Source organism: Penicillium cataractarum, assembly GCF_028827025.1.
Source record: "Penicillium cataractarum strain IBT 29864 chromosome Unknown utg000002l, whole genome shotgun sequence".
Lineage (NCBI taxonomy): Eukaryota > Fungi > Ascomycota > Eurotiomycetes > Eurotiales > Aspergillaceae > Penicillium > Penicillium cataractarum.
Window position 1 is genome coordinate 2,602,670 of NW_026622738.1, and position 19,209 is coordinate 2,621,878.

The following is a 19,209-nucleotide window of genomic DNA, read 5'->3' on the forward strand; positions in this document are numbered from 1 at the left end:
GTTCCTGCGCCGAAAGTCAGATCTCCGTCATGCGATTACTTTTCCCGCTTCGCCGAGTTGTTTCGCGTCTGCGATTTTGATCGGAAATTACTCGTCTCGGTCTGGTGTCATCCCCAAGGGGGCACCAGAGAGGCTATGTTGGTTGTGATAAGGGGATGTCCGGGCTGAGTGGCCCTATTGTGTACATTATATCCTGGGAAGTGTTGATGAGAGAGCGACTCTCTCACACCTGCTCCACTTTGTACTTCCTTTTGATGGAGCATTGTGTCTGGCGTTACAAGCATTACAGCTTTGGGTTCTGAATTGAAAATAAATATTTCATTCCGCTACATAATCCTGCGATTCCAAAGTGCATATTCACTTTTATGACATTGAGCAGGTCGGTTCGACCACAGTGGTAAGATATGGGCAACGAAACGGATCCCTTCTTCGAACATATCAATGGCATATACAAATGTCTGCTATTATAACATGTGACGGACTTGTCTCCTGCAACCGAAATGGCCGAGTCGATCATAACATTAAAGGAGGGGGCGAGAGCCCTGTCGGCAACAAGAAGCACCTCATCTTCCACCTCATCTTCGGCTGACAACATGTGATAGTTGAGGTGCTTAGCCTTCCTGGCTAGATCGGGCATTATAGCGGTCTCCTATATGCAAACATCAGGACATTCTCTCACGAAGCCAAGAATGGTGGATACTTACCTCGCGAACGCCGCTTGCCACGACCACGAGTATTGGACCGACCACCCGGTTCGCTGGCGCTACTGGCAGAGACCAGACCCTTTGGGCTGGCTCGTTGCACTCCCTTGGTGGCACGAGTGGACACTGTAGGTTGTGTAGGTCGTGTTGGTTGTGTTGGTTGTTCCTGCTGGACCTCGATCCCCGAAGCATGAACCCGACTGTAAGTCCATTTGTTGATGTGCTTTGTGACCGTAGCAGGTTGCTCCTCCGTTTCTTTCTCCGCTTGTGCCGAGCCCTGGATCTCAGTGGAAGGAATACGAGTGATGGCAACATCTTTCTTCTTACTCCCCGTATTATCTGTTCGATGTGCCGCAAAATTGACTGCTTTGCGCTTCATGTTGGCTCGCGATGGGGGCGGGTCCATGTCCCGAGGAATATCAAACACCTTTGTAGGATCAGGGACATCGACCGCCTTCTGGCTGTCTTCAACGACATCCTCTTGGCGGCTTGGGGATTCCTTGTCCTCTTTGATCTTGTGATGTGGGGTTGAGAGCAAAAGCTCATCTGACATGAAGAGCATGGCAAAGTCCGCTGGGTCTCCATAGGGCGAGGTAGCTCGCAATGGCGAAAGCCGGGTTTCAAAAGTCGAAAAGGGAACAATGTTGGTCGGCGGTACTCGAGGACCTTCTTCTTCCACAGCTGGGATGACAAATGTCTGCTCGAGCTCGTGGACTTTTTCCTGGGCCTGCCGGAGTTGTTCTTGCAGGTCATTTCTTTCCAGACACGAAGCTGCTTCGGCTTCTTGGTATTTCTGGATTTCAAGAGTCTGAGCGTCCACTCGAGCCATGTGCTCGGAGCAAGATTGTGTGAGCTGTTGAATCCGTTGCTCTGTCTCTTGGGCCTGGGTGGATTAGCCGAGTCCTGCAGAACAGGGCGAGTGACTTACCATTGATTCGCGCAGTGTTCTCTGATCATCCACTAATCGCTTTGCCTCGACCTTGAAGTAGTTAGCAAGGTTTCTGCAATCGATGCCGCCGAATCACCCACCAAAGCACCCTGAACACCACTCAGCTGAGTCATTACAATATCAGCACCCTTTTCAAGCTCATTCTTTTCTGCGTGAAGAGCCTGCAACCGTTGCTCATACTGGGCCTTCATCTGGTTTTGGGAGATGCCATGCTCGATAGCCAATTCGTGACGAACGCTCTGATCTCTCAACTCCATTTCCCCTTTCAGAGCTGTCTTCTCGATTGCCAATACTTGATTTCGATCCTCAGAGGCCTTTTGCTTTTGCTTTGCGTCTGATAGGGATTGTTGCAGATGTTCAATCGTTGCGTCCTTTGCGCTTGCAAACTCCCTAAGACTGTCAACTTCCGAGGATAATTTCTGGACTCCGAGTTGGAGCTGCGTATTTTCAGCAAACTTCTCTGCCAATTGTCTGTCCAGCTCCGGATTGTCTTTTGGAATTTGCGCCTCCTCTAGCCTTTTGCCAAAGTCTCCAAATTGTCGAACAAGATTGCTCCCAGAAGTTAACATGATCTCCACAGAGGCACCGAGATTGGCCAATGTCGGCTCAACAGCCCTAAGCTTGTCTTTTAGCCATCCGTATGAGGTGTCACAGTCAGCAAGCCGTTGAGACAACGTGGAATTGGGGCCAAGATGCGACTCGATCGAGTATAAGCTGTCTTCGACGCTTTTAGACATGCCGACATTGACCCTGTTGCTAGTCTCGACATTCTCTGTGAGCTTTGTTGCTAGGTTGTCGATCCTATGATTGAAATGTTAGGTCTTTTCCTTCTGTGTCTTGTCAAACGAACTTACTGGGAGACCACATCTCGGGTGCTAGCTGTGAATGCTTGAATCTGCAGATTTTCGGTGGAGCACTTTTCACTCAAGGTCTGGATGGAAGCATGACACTGATCGAGAGCTGCTTTGACTTCTGACGGAATGTCGGTTTTGAAAGTGGCTGCATTGTAGGAAATCGAATCCAGTCCAGTATGGAGATCTTGCATGAGCTTTGCCTGATCGTCTCGGATCAGACCAATTTGCTTTGCTTGGGTCAGCGCGTGGTTCTGGATATAAGACTCCAGCGTGGTACTGCGATTGCGCTCGCTGATAAGCTCTGCTTTAGTGCACTCTTCTTGGTCTTCAGCCGCGGCCAAAGCTTGCTGTAGCAGAGCAATGCGTTTTTCTTTCTCGGCGAGCTCCTTGCGCTGCTCATCTGCCGCCCCCTCCGCTCGAGAGATCTGGAGCTTGGTGTCCTCAACAGCTTGGAAGAGGTCATTTTTCTCCTTTTCCAAACTTGCAGTAGTGACCTTGAACCTGTCATTATCCTCTTTGAGGACATCATGATCATGCCCTAATTCATCAACAACCTGTTTGAACTTGCGAATTTTCACCTTCCAGTCTTCCAGTCGAGCTTGGTGCTTTTTGATCTCCGCCTCTTTTCTCTGCAACTGCGTGCGACTCGCCTCAAGTTGGTGGTGGAGATCATCGTTTGCCTCTTTCAAGTTAGAATTTTGTGCTTCAACTCGACGCTGGATATTGGCAGCCGCAATCTCATTCTCCTCGCGCTGTCTGATCCTACCAATGAGAATCTCGAACAAGGTATCTTCTGTGAGTTGATGAAGGCCTGATCTGTTGCTAGACATTGATCTCTGCTGTCGGGTGAGAGCAGACTTGCGGTTCTCGCGACGAGGCTTGGAAACTCGGAGGTTATCCTTAGATCGTGCGGGGCCTCGTGGCAACGGAGGGTTCTGAGTTGCCGATACTTTTCGGACCCGATCTTGAGCAGAGCGAGATACGGTGGCTCGGGGAGCAGTGTTCTTTGACTTGTCAGATCTTGCAAAGTTATATCATGCGCTGAAGACTTACCGGGATACTGCTGTTAGCAATTGCCCGCGTGGTCAGGGCAGTGCCACTTTCCGGCTCCAGGTCTATGACGACCTGTTCATTCGCCAAATTGGCATTTCTCGGATTGCCTGCGCTTGCGATCTCAGCGCTCGGCATGTTTGAACCCTTGCGAGAGACCTTTGCGAGCTCTGTGTGATCTTTGGGCTGTGGACATGGAGTACGTTCTTCCAGGTATTGCTCAAGACTCTGCTGCCCCGGCTCGGCAATTGACTTGGATGGACTATTTCATTGCAAGAAAGTGAGCTAATCATATATACCCCAGTGAAATTGCAGGTTGGACTTACATTTGCTTCTCTCGTCTCGTATGCTTCTGCGAATCCGCCGCACTCACTTCCTCAATGGAAGCATGACCATGATGAGCTAATCGAGGAATAGGCTTTAGGGTAAATCCCTTAGGTTGATTTGCTGGTCTAGCAAATGAGAAGCCTGTCACGTCGATGCCAGAACTTTGGGGACGCTGCATGAGCACTGGTTTCTTTCTGTTCGGCTGGCCCTCGGGCAGAGGTAGGGTTCGCTTTGGAGCAGGGAAGTGAGGGGAGACAGCTTCCGATGACGAATTGGTTGAATCTGGCTCCATCTTTAATCGAGAGCTTTGAAGACAGATAGGAGATAATCGTATCTGAGAGACATTGGGTAGGTTGACGTGGGATTTCGAAGTACAATCGAGGCAGGTACGGATGTCCCGTGACTCCTCGGGCTCGCGAACCTCCACGCCGACATCATGGACTTTTTGTAGTTGACAGACTTGAAAAATTGTTTAATAACTCTATATGGAATAGAACTGCGTTGCTGATGCCTTTATTATACTGAAATTGAGACAGGATTACTTGAAGCAAAATGGCCGCCCAATGCACAAATAACGATCACGACGGACTCCTCAGCCTAGCTCTCAGCTTGCTGAGAAACGGAATTTCCGCGTACACTACAACGTCATCGGCTTTAGCTGAATTGAATCAATCAGGTACAGCGACAGTGAATACTTCAATCGCTCTTGTCTGAGTCTGGAGGAAAGGCATTGGAACGGTAATTAACAGTCCGATTCCGATGTCTCGGGTACGTGCGGCGGATCCATGCTTGCCCGACACCACGAATATGAACACGAGTAATCGTTCAAATGAAAATGAAAATTGTGCTGAGGTTGAGTGACGGTTATCTGATTGAAACCACCTAGGCCTATAAAGTCTCCGTAATTATACGACACGTCCATGGCGATTCCATCATATAGGACCGACCACCCTGATTATGGACCGCGAAAGGAACTATAAACCCCACAGCTCTATACTCTCGACGTTATCGCCACACGTTTGCCAAGGATATCGATATAAAATTTGTCTTCCAAAAGCAAACGGCATATCAACCCGAATCCCGATACGCTGTAATTAATTTACTATCAGATCAGTGGGCCGTGCCAAAGGCCAAGAAAAGCCGAGCTCTACCTTGGGTACAAACAGCTCGGAAGTGTCCCACTTTCTTTGTTCAGCTTCGAACCTATTCATGCACGTCGGTGTTAGAGATAGACTCATAGATTGGCCGATCATAACCGGAGCAATGTCTGCTTGTGGCGCCATCCACGAGGATCTGATTCATGCGAATTCATGCCGACGCAAGAACTCTGGGTGCGGGAGTAGGAGATTGACCAAGACACTAGCCAATCCTGACCAGCCCTACCCTTTTCTACCGCAATATTGATCATAATCCCTGACCCTGACTCCAGGCTGACAAGGTTTCTCCAAAATTCAAAGGCGGCGAACATGAAACCGCCAGTTTCAGCGTGGACCACATCTTCTTTGTCAGGGCGCAGATGAAACGGCGGACCGGGATCCTGTCGATTATTGCCCACTGTGGAACCACGAGTGACTAGGCCTGGTAACTTTAATGGGAAATGTGCCAAGCGACCGTCGTGATTATTATTTTGGATAATGGGCATCCTGCCCTTGCACGGCGAATATCATACCGTAGAACCTATGGAAATCTTACGAGTACGAGTCATGAGCATCAAGTTCGGTCTGGAATAGATGAGATCGCATGGTTTCTAGCGCTAGTGGAACCGGAAATCTGCAAGGGTACGGGGTAGAAGGTGTCGAAGGTGACTAGTCATTCTTTTTACCACAATAAAAGCCCATTCGAATGTTCTGTGGGAGTTCTATGGCTGTTCCTGTGTGACCAGTCGACCAGATGGCAGCCTGATCCGTCTGACTAGCGAAGTTTGACAGCGTCAGCTATCAGGACTCAGCCCAAAGTGCAAGGCAATTGGGTGTCTGGTTGGGTTGCATATGCGACTGAGGGCGGTCAAGAACGTGGCGGCCACGAGATACGAAGGATCGAAAGTCTCGAAGAATCAAAAAAATCGCGTGGTGAGAAACTAAGTTCTTGGCTTGCAGTACACGGATGGTAGTAACAATTTGGACTCTTATTGTGTACTTTTCACTACTGACCTTCATACCGTTCAATCCATTCCCCAACTATTGAATTATATGTACTCCGTACGTACTCCGGAGTAAGGGCGGTACTATATCTGACGGCGTCAGGCTCTTCTGGCTAGGCCGATGGGCTGCAGGATGCATACGATCTGGTTGGCTCGATCGGGGGGCTGCATTGGATAGCTAGTCCAGCCTTTGTTGCGTTAGGAGAATGTAAACTGTAATTCAGACCTTTGGTAAGACGGAGAAGACTCGTCGAGACCCTATGGAGAGCTGCAGGTCATGCTCACTCCCGATATCTTCCCTGACCATTGGAAACCCCCACTTGAAGTTAGGTACTTACGGTAGTCAATAATAATACCCCGACAAGTTAGCAGAGCGAAAAAAAGTTATTTGCAAGACTACAATGCTCGGAAACCGTTTCTGTGGACAAAATATCCGAAACTATCGTAGCCCATGGCCAATCGAGATGGTCTGGATTGGCGAGCTGGGGGACTGGCTGGTAGCAAGCACTAGCTAGTGGTGGATTGGATATCGAAGCCTCCACCTAGTCAAGCCGCCGTCAAAACTAAACCATGACCCTCCTCCACTGGTCGTGCTTTTCTCCCTTTTTTTTTCGCCTCCCGTGGGTCCCCAGTTCTCTTCCTGTTCCGGTAATGCTCGACAACCTCGGGATGGCTGAAGCGACCACAGGTTTCCTATTGGGATCTGAAGTAGTGTACGGAGTAGTCCTGTTATAAAAAAAATCCCGGGGAAGGCTAGTACAGGGGATGAACGGATATGGTGCGTTCACCATCATTTTAAAGATAGAACCAAGGAGGTATAGCCTAGACCAGAAGTGTAGAAACTGCATGTAGATCGGCGTCGGACCAGGTTGAATTGTTAATTGCTTTCTCTCCCCCCTTTCCCTCCTCTGTTCTCCGTGGGGGCGGTGATTGGTTCTCCCGAATACTGCCAGACTGTTACTGCCGGGTCTCTGACCGCTCGCTCCCCTTTCTTTCCTTTCAGACGCAATCGGACGAGACTGACAAGCCTGCCGAAAGACAACTGCGCTGCGAGACATTCGAACCTTCCATTCGACTTGTTCCATATCGACTCCTGCGAAACCCGCGTGGCTGGTGCCTTTCCGGTCTCTCTTCCAACTTCCAACCCTCCCGATCCCGTTCCAACGGCGCGCTTGGGACTCCCCTTCGCTCTCGGGCCCTCACCTTGTTCGCGAATATACAAATTCAGCCGCTGCTGCAGTCCGGTCAATTTGATTTTTGCATCGCTGCACCATTTTTCGATTCACCGTCCACCACCCTAACATTTTTTTTTACCACTCGCCTCCCCTTGCTTGTCCACGACTCTTCCCGTATCTGGCTCGACCCGAATCATTGAAACCCCGCTTCGCGATCCTACCTTCGGGATCCTACAGTCTACCTTTTCTCATGGACGTCGGAGGTTGAATTCGCCATTTACAAACTCAGAATCTCCCTTTACCTTGTGTCAGATCCCTGCATCGGCGTATCTGACGTGAACGTACCATCTACGAGGTTCTACAAACTTAGTGTGATGTTGCTAGGAAAGATTTGGTGGAAATAATTTATCTATCTCGGTCCATCCTTTGTCCCCCGACAGAATGGGTAATTCTCAGGGGAAGCCGGTGGCTTGCAACGATGCGGGTATGTTTGGCAGGAACCCGTTCAATTTGCAAACCGAACACGCGTCGAAGGGCTCCAGAAGCCCCGACGGCTCGGGTTGAGAAAAGCAATATACTGACTCTCGGGAAACTAGTCAACCTCAACCACTTCCGCCTCCTTCGCGTGGTCGGCAAGGGCGCCTTTGGCAAAGTCCGTATCGTGGAAAGGAAAGATACTGGTCTAACGTTTGCCCTCAAGTATATTCGCAAGGAAGAGGGTATGTTTAGATCCTCCCCGCGTTTCCCCGATATTCTGCCATCTGCAGCCCCAACTCACTCGATTTTGACTAGTTGTCCGGTCGGAAAGTGTACGAAACATTATCCGTGAACGGCGTATGCTGGAGCACTTGAACCATCCGTTCCTTTGCAACTTGCGGTACAGCTTTCAGGATATGGAATACATGTGAGTTGAGCTCGGCCTGTCTACCTAGTTTCAGCTAGTGTGTATGAGCTGACCACTCCTATTTTAGCTACATTGTGGTGGATCTGATGAATGGCGGCGATCTTCGGTTTCATATTTCGCGGAAGTGTTTCACCGAGGAAGCTGTCCGGTTTTGGATGGCAGAGCTGGCTTGTGCCCTGAGGTATATCCACTCGCAGGGTATTATCCATCGCGATCTCAAGCCCGACAATGTACTGTTGGATTCGGAGGGACATGTCCACTTGGCTGATTTCGTATGTTGCACAACTTTTGAATATCTACCCTCTCGGCCACTAATCTTCCATCTAGAACGTCGCATCAGACTTCCGACCGGGAAAGCCTCTGACGAGCAAGTCGGGAACATTGGCCTATCTTGCGCCGGAGGTGTATGAAGGTGGCGGTTATTACTTTGAAGTCGATTGGTGGTCGCTGGGTGTCACCTTCTATGAGTGCATTTACAACAAGGTATGTCCCCGTTCGACATTACCTCTATAATTGGGCTAACACCATGTGTAGCGACCGTTCGAAGGCCGCAGCCAAGAGACTCTCAGCGAGAACATCAAGCGAGCGCAGCCAAAGTACTATGTCACCAACCCCGCTGTCTCTGTCCCCTGTCTACGGGCCTTGTCGGCATTGATGGAAAAGGACCGCAGTCGACGTATTGGTGCCATCAGTTTCGAAAGTTTCACCTCGCACATGTTCTTTGCAGATATCGATTTCGATGCGCTCGAGCGGAAAGAGTACTCCCCAGTTTTCCGCCCCTCCAGCGACAAAACCAACTTTGACGCAACCTACGATCTCGAGGAACTACTACTCGAAGAGGCACCTCTGGAGGCTCGCGCTCGTCGGCAAAAACCACGCGCGGAGCTGCGCGAGGATGCAACGGCCAAGGAGGTCCGTGAGGATGAGCTCCATCGTCTGATCGAGACCATGTTTGAGCCATTTGATTACACTCTTGTTAGCTTCCAAGGCAATGCTGCGGAAGCTATCGCTGCATCAACGTGAGTGGAAACCACCGCGACATACATAACTGTTATTTTATACTCACCCATTCTAGTAACCCCGAAGACTGCCTTCCCATTGCTACCGCGACCTCTACTTCTCATTCCCGTCAACTTTCACAACCCGAATCCTCCGCTCGAAACTCGTCCCCTCCACAGCATGAGCGTTCCTTCCACGCCATTTCCCACAATGACAACCTGACAGGTGTCAGCGAGAATCTCGATCCGAATGACTCGGTGTCTGGTCATCAACCACCCTCACCCTCGACTCGTGCTTCCCCCTCGCCTCCGCCTCCACCTATGCCTCCCGCCCCATCCTTCCACCGCCCGTTGCCCCCTGCGCCCCGCCCTGGTGGTGCTACCAGAAAGATGAGCAAAGGAGGTGGTGTACAGATGGTGCTGGAGGAAGCGGGCAGCTGGAGCGAGCTCGCTGATCACAGCTCTACCCTCCCAGCTGAAGGCTTCGATGGTGCGGGCAAGGGCAAGCAATCCAACAGCGGCATGCTTTCGTTCCTGAGCAGAAAGAAGGGCCGCGATCGCAGCCCCAAGCCCACCGAGCCGGGTGTTTTGGGCAAGGAAGGCGCCCGACAGATCATCAGCTGAAGCAGTTGATCTATCCAAAAACAACTTGGGACCGGCAATCATCTCCCAGAGACAAGCTTCGCTCTTAATGGGTCGGCAGACTCTTGTTGCGCTGACTATGGTCTACCTCGGATATCAACTCACCCGATCTTCCTTCGTGACGCGCACGCTTGTGCTGTTTTGTCTCCTGCAAAAAGCTACATGACCTGTGATCAGTGGCCCATCAGGTGCCTCATTTGTGACCTATTACAATCCTTCGGGAGGGATGCTGCCAATCGAATTTACTCGTTCGACCATCGCAGTGGTCCGTTCTGACCATAATACTGGTCAGATCATGCCCGGAATGGTACTTGTGGATAATTCTCGACCACGTCTTCCTTCTGCAACACCTATTCTGCAGGAAAGATTCTGGATGGTCTCGCCTGTGGCAATCCACTGCCTCGATTTTCATTCTTCTAGATTCCCCGGACCCAGCGACAATTGATTACTGATTTTTATTTCTTTGTTTTATTTTCATCATACGCATTCCTGCTTCGATCTTCCACACTTATCAGAAACTGTACAGATGGACATGTTCCTCGATTGACCATTCATATTGACAATGCCCCTTGCTGGTTGGCTTTCTGAACCATGCATTTTCCTTTCGATGCTACATCTTTATCAATCATCTGTTTTCTTTCCCGTTCTGTCTTGGAGTTTTCATACCCTGATGTTATTGATTGATACGACACACGTTTCTCTTCGGTTTGTGATCATTTCTATTTCCGGTTGTATTAGAAAGGACTGGAGCTTGTTGCATTGTACTCGGAGAGGTGGTCAGTGAAATAAGTGTATTTTAATGTGTCCTCAATGCCATGTCTCTGTGAAATACGATAATTTTGTACCAAATATTTCCAAGTAATTTTCAGCTGTAGTCAAAAAAAAATGTAACTCGAGCCCTTGGCATCGAAAACTGACATCATCAGCGTCCTGAACATGGCCAAACCAGTTCAGCCATGAACGATCTCGGGCATCAAAGCTCCACCCGAATCAGTTGCTGCGCAACGCGAGATGTCCAGACTCCACTAAGATCACGATAAGGCAGCATCACTAATCTCAAGACAATTGATTCTAACCCGACTGGAATTCTCTCCTCTAAACCAGGGCCAAGTTCTGCCAATTCGGGGATTGCGTGTCCTGCTTCTTACTGTTTACGTCGCCCTCGGCACTAACGCGCATGGGGAAAAAGCAAAACACAAATCGCCGAGATTCCACCACCAGCTCGACTTGAATCCCACAGAGCTTCTTCAAAGCTCCGCTCCTACTCAAATCACGGCTTACGACCTCCTAATCGACCGTATCTCAATTCCGACGGCCTAGTCTCGTACCGCATACCACACGCCACGTTTTCGTTTGCGCGGGGAAATCGAGCCATTCCCAGACATCTCTCGCCGAGCATTCCTCGCCACAGAAATAATCACCCGCGATCTTCCCCCTGAACGGTCAAATACGTCAAAGATCGCCCCGCTGCAGGGTACGAGGAATCCCCTACTAGCGATTCGCCGCCTCTTCCCTGTACCGGGTAGCTCGCATGCCGGGTCAATCTCGCAGCCGGGACCGCCACAGTGGGCGCGAGCGAGAACGAGACCGGGCACGCGAGCGCGAACGAGAGCGCCGACGGGAACGTGATCGCGAGCGTGAGTATATTCGCGGTCGCTACGATGAAGACGATGAGGGCGCTGCGTCTAGTCCGGGCCAGGCACGTGGGAAATACCGATTCCGCGGCGAGGAGGGCTACGACTCTTACGATAATGGCGAGCAGGCCGAGAGTGATTATGAGGAACGGCGGCGGCGGGAGAGGAGGGAGAGGAGGAGGCAGCGTGAGCGCGAAGAAGAGAGGGCTTATAGTGATGCCGTGGAGGGACGGCGGAGGGAGAGGGAGAGGTCTAAGGCGAAAGAGTCGCCTGCTACGTCACCTATCAAGAAGCGGGATCGCGAGCGAGATCGGGATGGACATCGTCGGCGTCGAGATGCTGAAGAGGAGGGGAGTCCGGCGAAGGATGTGAGAGAGAGACGGCACCGGACGCGCGGGGAGGAAAGCGAGAGGGAGAAGGAGAGGGAGAGATCGCGAGATATCGAATCCGAAGCTCGAAGGCAGCGTCGCAAGGCGCGTGAGCGTGAGGAACGGCGTGATCGTGAATGGGAGCGTGAAGCTGCTGCTGCGGCGGCCGTTGCTAGTAAGCATCGGAGCACGGAGTCGACGAGCAGTGCGTCACATTTGCTGAAGGCGGATGCAATGGCGCGATTAGCATCTGAGCATGAGGAGGAAGATCGGCGTGAACGGTCTCGAAACGAAGATGAAGCTCGTCGGGAGCGGCGACGACAGAAGAAAAAGGCTGCGTTGGCGGGTGCTGGAGTTGCTACTGCTGCTGCTGGTGCCGCTGCTCTTGGTGCAGACATCGCCGAGGGGAGATCACGGCATAAATCTGGAGCTCGGGTTGTCTCCGGTGCGTATTTAGAGGAAGGTCGAAGTCCTGAAATGAAGATGCGCCGTCGTGGAGGAGGTGGTGCTGCGATGGAGGAAGATTGGAAGCAAGAAGATAGCTGGGATGGCAGCTACGAGGACGGCAATCAAACGCCAAAGTGGAAGTTCTGGGCCTCCTGGTCGAAGAAGAAGCGACTGGTTGTTGGATGCATCGTTGGTATCGTGTTGGTGCTGGCTATTGTCATTCCCATCGCTGTACTGGAAGCGAATAAGAATAAAGGCGGTTCCGACTCGTCAAGCAGCTCGTCCAGCTCGTCCAACTCAAATCTCGATGGGATCAGTCGAGATAGCATTCCGGTAAGTCTGATTAAACCTTGCTCCGATGGTCTTGCTAATTGACTTCTCTAGTCATGGGCCCAAGGCACTTATCTTGATCCATTCACTTGGTACGACACCGAAGGCTTTAATATCACTTTCACTAACGACACCGTCGGCGGCTTATACGTTATGGGTCTTAACTCTTCGTGGGACGACTCCGCCAGGCCAAACGCGAATGTCCCACCTCTAAACCAGAAGTTCCCATATGGTTCACAACCAATTCGCGGGGTTAACCTAGGAGGATGGCTCTCTATCGAACCCTTCATCACACCATCTCTTTTCTCAGGCTACTCCTCTAGCGTTATTGATGAATGGACGCTCACGGAACAGCTGGGCTCCTCTGCCTCAACAACAATTGAGAAACACTATGCAGAATTCCTCTCGGAATCTGACTTTGCCGAGATCAAGGAAGCTGGACTCGACCATGTACGTATCCAATATTCCTACTGGGCAGTCACAACCTACGACGGCGACCCTTATGTGGCCAAGATCTCCTGGCGCTACCTGCTCCGGGCAATTGAGTATTGCCGCAAATACGGACTTCGCGTGAAGCTGGATCTTCACGGTCTTCCAGGTAGTCAGAATGGATGGAACCACAGCGGACACCAAGGGAAAATCGACTGGATCGACGGAACAAATGGTACATTGAACCGGAAACGATCTCTAGAGATTCACGATCAGCTTTCGCAATTCTTTGCGCAAGATCGATACAAGAATATCGTGACAATCTACGGTCTTGTAAATGAGCCCCTCATGCTGTCTCTCCCCGTAGAGAAGGTTCTGAACTGGACCCAAGAAGCGGCGGAGCTTGTTCGCAACAACGGTGTGGATGCGACGATAGCCTTCCATGACGGATTCCTTAACCTCGACAAGTGGGATAATATGTTCAAGGACCATCCCGACAACATGTACCTCGACACTCATCAGTACACCACTTTTAACACTGGTGAGATTGTTCTCAACCACACTGCTAAGGTGGAAATCATCTGCAATAGCTGGTACTCCATGATTCAGGAAATTAATAGCACCAGCTCTGGGTAAGTCCTACCGGCCTCCCCTCCCCATAGCATCAAACTCGAACTAACAAACTCGCCAGATGGGGTCCCACTATTTGCGGTGAATGGTCCCAAGCAGACACCGACTGCGCAAAATACCTCAACAACGTGGGCCGTGGTACCCGCTGGGAAGGATCATACGACACCAGCTCATCAACCGCATACTGTCCCACCGCCGACGCAGGAACATGTAGCTGCAACAACGCCAACGCCGACGTCGCCGACTACTCTGACGAGTATAAAAAGTGGCTTCAAACCTACGCCGAAGCCCAAATGTCTGCATTTGAGACCGCTCAGGGTTGGTTCTACTGGACGTGGCGGACAGAGTCTGCTGCTCAGTGGAGTTATCGCACGGCGTGGAAGAATGGATTTATGCCAAACAAGGCTTATTCTCCTTCGTTCAAGTGTGGTGATACTGTGCCTGATTTCTCGAGTTTGGGGTTGCCGGAGTATTATTAAGGTTATGGTTCCGATATATGTGATATCATTTGGATATTTGTGTTCTTGTTATACATTTATTAGTTTGCATCTTATGGGGTTATGCATATCATCGGGCTTGTATAGGGCTCGTGTCATGTTTCGATTTCAGATTGTTCTCTTCCTCAGATAGTCAGGGAACTACCTGTAGTCACCACATCCTTAAGAGCGATCTCTAAACCCTTAGCTATTACCACCTGGCTCGAGGCAAGGGAAGAGCACAAAGTAATCATAATGGAGGGAAACGCAGCAAGAGAAAACATTGAAAAGGGCAGTAACAAGAAGTGGGAGATGACATTCAAGGCCCGGATCGGGTAGATTGTCCCTGGCCTCTTCTTGGGAAACGTCGAGGTATCACAACGCAGTCGTCTCTCTAACTGATGCTTGATGGATATATTCGGGGACCATTACAAGAGAGGTAGGCATTCCAGAACATCGTCACAAATGGGTTCAGTGTGTTGACTCGTCGGCGTAAGATCTCCTCACCCATGTGTGTGATATTTGCGACTATCTCGACGAAATAGCATTTCTGGAACATCGAGCTGATCTTCTACAAAAGGAAGGACTCACGGGAAATGAGCCACTTACACCCGAGGAGCATTTAATATCGGCGCACATTTTTTAGTTGGCTTCATTTCGGGTACAGTCAATAAACGTTGCCTCAAAAAGACCTCCCATAGGTAGGCAAGTATAGGATGGGTATGACTCTAACCTTCCGTAATGCTTTTAGTGAACATAGGTATGGTATTCATGGATATGCATATGCTATCTATGTCATCAACCATTCAACTAATCTGCTGCAAACCAACCTCCTTGCTCCAACATACCCGATCGATAGAAACAAGTACTTCGTTTTTCGGTAGACTTCACACCCTTGAGAAGTTCATGGATCCTTTGGAAGTCAATAGGCTTCATGATCCAGCCATCAAAGCCAGAGTTGATGTAAGTGTGCCGGTCCTTTTCCAATAGCGAGGCAGAAACCGCGAATATGGGTACATAGTCATGGCGTAAATCTGCTTGGACTTCGTACTCTCGAATCATCTTGGTAGCCGATAAACCATCGACTATGGGCATCTAAAGTCATTTGTTAGTTAATGAGTCTGAGTATAAGGAACTTTACATACCTGTAGGTCCATCAGGATTGCATCGAATGAGCCAGGACTCTCGCGATACACAGCAGCGCATTCCTTTCCATTACCCGTCAAACGAATCTGGTATCCAAATTTCTCCAGTCGTTTCTTCAGTATGGTACTGTTGACAGGGTCATCCTCGGCGACTAAAACTTGCAGTCTGGACTTTGCGTCCATATCGGTCGTCGGGGTGTCAGATTCTTGGGTTGGCGCCTTGGGCTCTTTGAGCACAACACGAGTCTTTTCCTCTTTTTCTTGATCAGGAGCAGTGAAAAGGCTCTGAAACACTTGTGAGTATCTCTTCACTGATTGGGGGTATATCTCAATTCAAATGATGTCAGTTGTAACTCACTTCTACAGCTTGGGTACTTTTGTCTGATGAGTGCGGGGCAGCCAAGGTGATACTGCGGGATTCGCCGTTGGTCAGAGCGATTTCAACTTCCAAGCAGTTGCTATCTTTTTCTCCAGGCCCAGGGCCAGGGAAACTGTCATCACTGCAGTGACACGGTATGCCCTTCCTTTTCTCCGCCGTGTCTTCCTTTGGTGCTTGGTTCGTGTCGTTCTTTTGATGACATGCTTGATGTCCACAGCTGGTACTGCGTGCTACCCTTGCATTTCCATCCTCCTCAGACGGTAATGGGAATTTAAGTCGAATCTTGAAGCAGCTACCAGTCCCTTCTTCTGACTTGAGACTAAGCTGGCCATCCATGTTGCGTACAATGCGAGCGACCAGAGCAAGCCCCAATCCAAGGACACTGCTTGACTCCATACCCCCTGTCTCGCAGGTCCTTCCACTTGATTTTGGCTTTTGGATGTATTCCGTGTTGGAGACCTGTTCTAGTTCGCAAAATAAAGTCTCCACTGTCTCTTGAGACATCCCGGCGCCGGTATCGTGGATAGCGACTTCAACTGAAATATACCCAGTCTCGCAAGGCTCGGGTATGAGGCATGACTCTATTGTGACTGCGCCCGAGGAAGTATGCTGAACAGCGTTGCTAATCAAATTGGTGATGACCTGTCGCACGCGTCGTTGATCACCCAGCACTGGAGGGAGCTCCGAGTGCTGCACGACTTGAATATTGACATTCTTTTGCTTGGCCTCCTCCCAGAAGAGGTTGGTCGCCTCACAAAGAGTTTCAGATAGATTGAAGACTTCATCTTTGGTGAGCTTTTGTCCGTTCTCTGCATTTGTGAGATCAAGGAGATCGTTAATGATGTATACCAATGACTTTGAAGCGGAATGAGACCTGGATAAGTTTTCTCGGGTCTCCTGATTGAGAGAACTGTCTAGTGCAATTTCGAGATAATTGAGGATGGCGTTAAGTGGTGTACGGAATTCATGTGCGGTGTTGGCTAACAAGAGCCTCATCAACTGGTTGTTTTGCATCGCCACTTCTCTCTCCTGCCAAATCTCCGTGAACGTTCGGTACAAGAGCGTTAACATCGAGGCCTTGCCGAATTCTGCAGCCGACCACTCTGACGGCCGCGAGCCGATGTCGAGAGCACCATTATCCTGGTTTATCCTGGGCTGACCCCGAAAGAAAACGATAAAATCATGGCCATTTGTTGTCAACGGGATGTAGAGCAGACTAGCCAAGTGATGGAAGCCAGGAGGATAGTCGAGGTCTTCAAAGTCGGACGCAAGATCTGTAGACCACAACACAGTCTCAATCTCCTTGGCTCGTATGTATTCTAGCAGAGCCAAAACTTCTTGCGAGTCGGCCGGTTTGCCCAAGACCTTGACTTTTCCCATGATGGATGCCGCGGCGTAGTCAGAGCCAAAAAGGCCTAGAAGATCACCGGAAGGACAAGAGATCTCCTCTGAGGTGGAAGTGCCTTCCGTCGCACTCTGATCTTTCAACTGAAATGGCAAGGTATATGAAAGACGTTCAATGTTACTGGAAACCGCTTCACGATGAACCAGCTTGCTCGCTGAAGCAGAGGATGAAGTCGCAGCTTCTCATCGTAAGACTGACAAGATATTAACCCCCACAACTTGCCGAAGACGTTAATGCTGATTGACATGCAGGCACAGGCCGAAGTCTGTGTGGTGTCACTGGCAGGGTCATCTGGCGTTGCTGTCAGGTAGCAATGCGACAAGTCCAAGGCCATCTTGTTGGTAGACACGCGATATACCAGCTCAGAGACGTCCTCGCCCTTTCGATAAGAGAAGGCAACCCTATCCCTTAAATACTGGCACTTGAGATCCTCGGGGAAGGTGGATTCTTGGAAATGCATGCCTTGATGGGATTCCAATTTTCTCTCTGGGTCAAGGGCGTCTGCTACGACGATTCCATTTCGATCACCGTCAAAATGGTAAACAGTGATGCGGTGAAACTTGGTCATATCCTGAAGTGTCGAAATGGTATGTTGAATCAGGGCATCTAGCGATTGAGCGCTTGAGATTCGTTTCAAAATTCGGGGGATAATATTCAACAGCTCCGAGTCCATACTATCTGCTTCTTGAGGAGGATTGTCGTATGTATTAGAAAGGCTTTTCCGTTGGGGAGCCTCATCTTGGGAGAATTGGCTAAGAGGTCGTGGTTTTCGATGACGCAGGCCCTCGAAATCGATCCTGTCCATGAGTTGTTGCGAGCCTCCAATCTCAGGCTCCAGCTCGCAGATAATGTAGTTTTTGTATGCTTTACTAGTATGCATTGTACACCAAAGCCGTTGGGTGCTTCCGTCCAGAGTGGGGAGACAGAAGACCTCGGGGCCAACTTCTTCAACTTCGTATTCGTCGCTCAAGACATAATCAGCATGTGCACGAAAGATTCGGGATTGGGTGTCGGAGAATATGGCGCAGATAGACTTCAGTTCGAATAAGTCATCTGGGGCGATGTTGAAGATCTCCTCCGTGTTGGTGCTAGCAACTTCCACGGGGAAATCATCCTCAGACTGTGTGACGACAAGCAGTGCACCAAAAGACTGAATGATGATATCGTCCTCGTCTTCATGCAAAAACTGCAACCCCTTAGACATTCGAATTGGTTTCAGGATCTTAGCTCCCTCGCTGATCGTGTTGTGTAGCCTTTCATATGGTCCGGTACTCTGATGAGTGCTTCCATTCGAGGCGCAATCCCTATTAGACGAGGATAGAAGCAAACCATTCATGGAGGAAGGGTCGCTTAGAGTTGGCACCTTCGACGATGGGGACATTCCGGCAAGCCTTTGACGCTGCTCATGCATCTGGGTCAGATAATCGGGCCTTGTCACACGTTGTTCTTCGTCGGTATCTGCATTCGTCTGCTTCGGCGCATTTTCGTTTGCCAATGAACTTCTCCTGAAAGCGTCTGAGAATGGTGATATGGGACTCTCAAGCTTATCCAGCGAAGGTGTCTGTAGGGCGGACGAAGGATTCGAGTCGAAAGAGACCACCGATCGAACAGGGAACACTCGCTCAGTGGTGTCGCTACCCAGTTGTGGCAGCTCTAACTTCATTTCTGAAGAGGGGAGCTCCGTGACCTTAGGCGCTTCCGTCTTTTTGTCGGAAGATACGCTAAACTTGGGGACTGGAAATGGTCGAGCAGCTTCTTTGTTCTCGCCAGATTGCTTATCACCATCCTCCCGCTGGCCTTTGAAGAAAACCTTCCAGCCCCCATTCTTTTTTGTTTCCTTAGACTCGCTCATTTTTCGGGATATAGGCCTATACCGCCAATATACGATCTAGCGGGGGTGCATTCTGTCGGACGGTCTGTGGTTAGTTTGATTAACTTGATGATACATGTTGCAATAACCGGCATGCATGGTATAAGGTAATGACTCTGGCTCACCACGGAATGTTTTATGCCACACTCAAACAAGACAGACGTAGTTAGCACGATATATTGTCAAAGTTTAACGAAGATTACACGATGGAATAGTTATCAAGAATGAGAATGTTGAAGAGGCTAGTTGGGCCAGTGTCCAAGGAGGCAATCTCGATTTTTGCGGAGTTTGAGCCTTTTGCCTCCGAGAACCAAACCATTCGTTGTCATATTACTGCGTGATGAAGCACCTATCAG

At 50.0% G+C, this 19,209-nt stretch overlaps 4 protein-coding genes across 4 annotated transcripts; 2 read left to right on the top strand and 2 right to left on the bottom strand.

The window, feature by feature from the left end:
• Positions 1-611: 611 nt before the first annotated feature.
• On the bottom strand, positions 612-4,173 carry N7496_003009 (uncharacterized protein; the record flags this gene model as incomplete). Its single annotated transcript, XM_056695940.1, has 7 exons — positions 612-649; positions 705-1,584; positions 1,630-1,680; positions 1,731-2,451; positions 2,505-3,514; positions 3,558-3,816; positions 3,881-4,173. The coding sequence occupies 7 exons, from the start codon at positions 4,171-4,173 to the stop codon at positions 612-614; spliced, it is 3,252 nt and encodes a 1,083-aa protein (XP_056558152.1).
• A 4,875-nt stretch (positions 4,174-9,048) lies between these two features.
• Positions 9,049-9,722, top strand: N7496_003010 (Serine/threonine-protein kinase 32B; the record flags this gene model as incomplete). Its single annotated transcript, XM_056695941.1, has 2 exons — positions 9,049-9,119; positions 9,176-9,722. 2 exons carry the CDS (start codon positions 9,049-9,051, stop codon positions 9,720-9,722), a joined length of 618 nt encoding a protein of 205 aa, XP_056558153.1.
• Positions 9,723-11,271: 1,549 nt separating this feature from the next.
• exg2 (putative exo-beta-1,3-glucanase) lies at positions 11,272-14,057 on the top strand (the record flags this gene model as incomplete). The annotated part of the gene is made up of 3 exons (XM_056695942.1): positions 11,272-12,522; positions 12,574-13,580; positions 13,640-14,057. The coding sequence occupies 3 exons, from the start codon at positions 11,272-11,274 to the stop codon at positions 14,055-14,057; spliced, it is 2,676 nt and encodes an 891-aa protein (XP_056558154.1).
• An 807-nt stretch (positions 14,058-14,864) lies between these two features.
• On the bottom strand, positions 14,865-18,835 carry N7496_003012 (uncharacterized protein; the record flags this gene model as incomplete). The annotated part of the gene is made up of 4 exons (XM_056695943.1): positions 14,865-15,149; positions 15,200-15,484; positions 15,558-17,137; positions 17,182-18,835. The coding sequence occupies 4 exons, from the start codon at positions 18,833-18,835 to the stop codon at positions 14,865-14,867; spliced, it is 3,804 nt and encodes a 1,267-aa protein (XP_056558155.1).
• Positions 18,836-19,209: the final 374 nt, after the last annotated feature.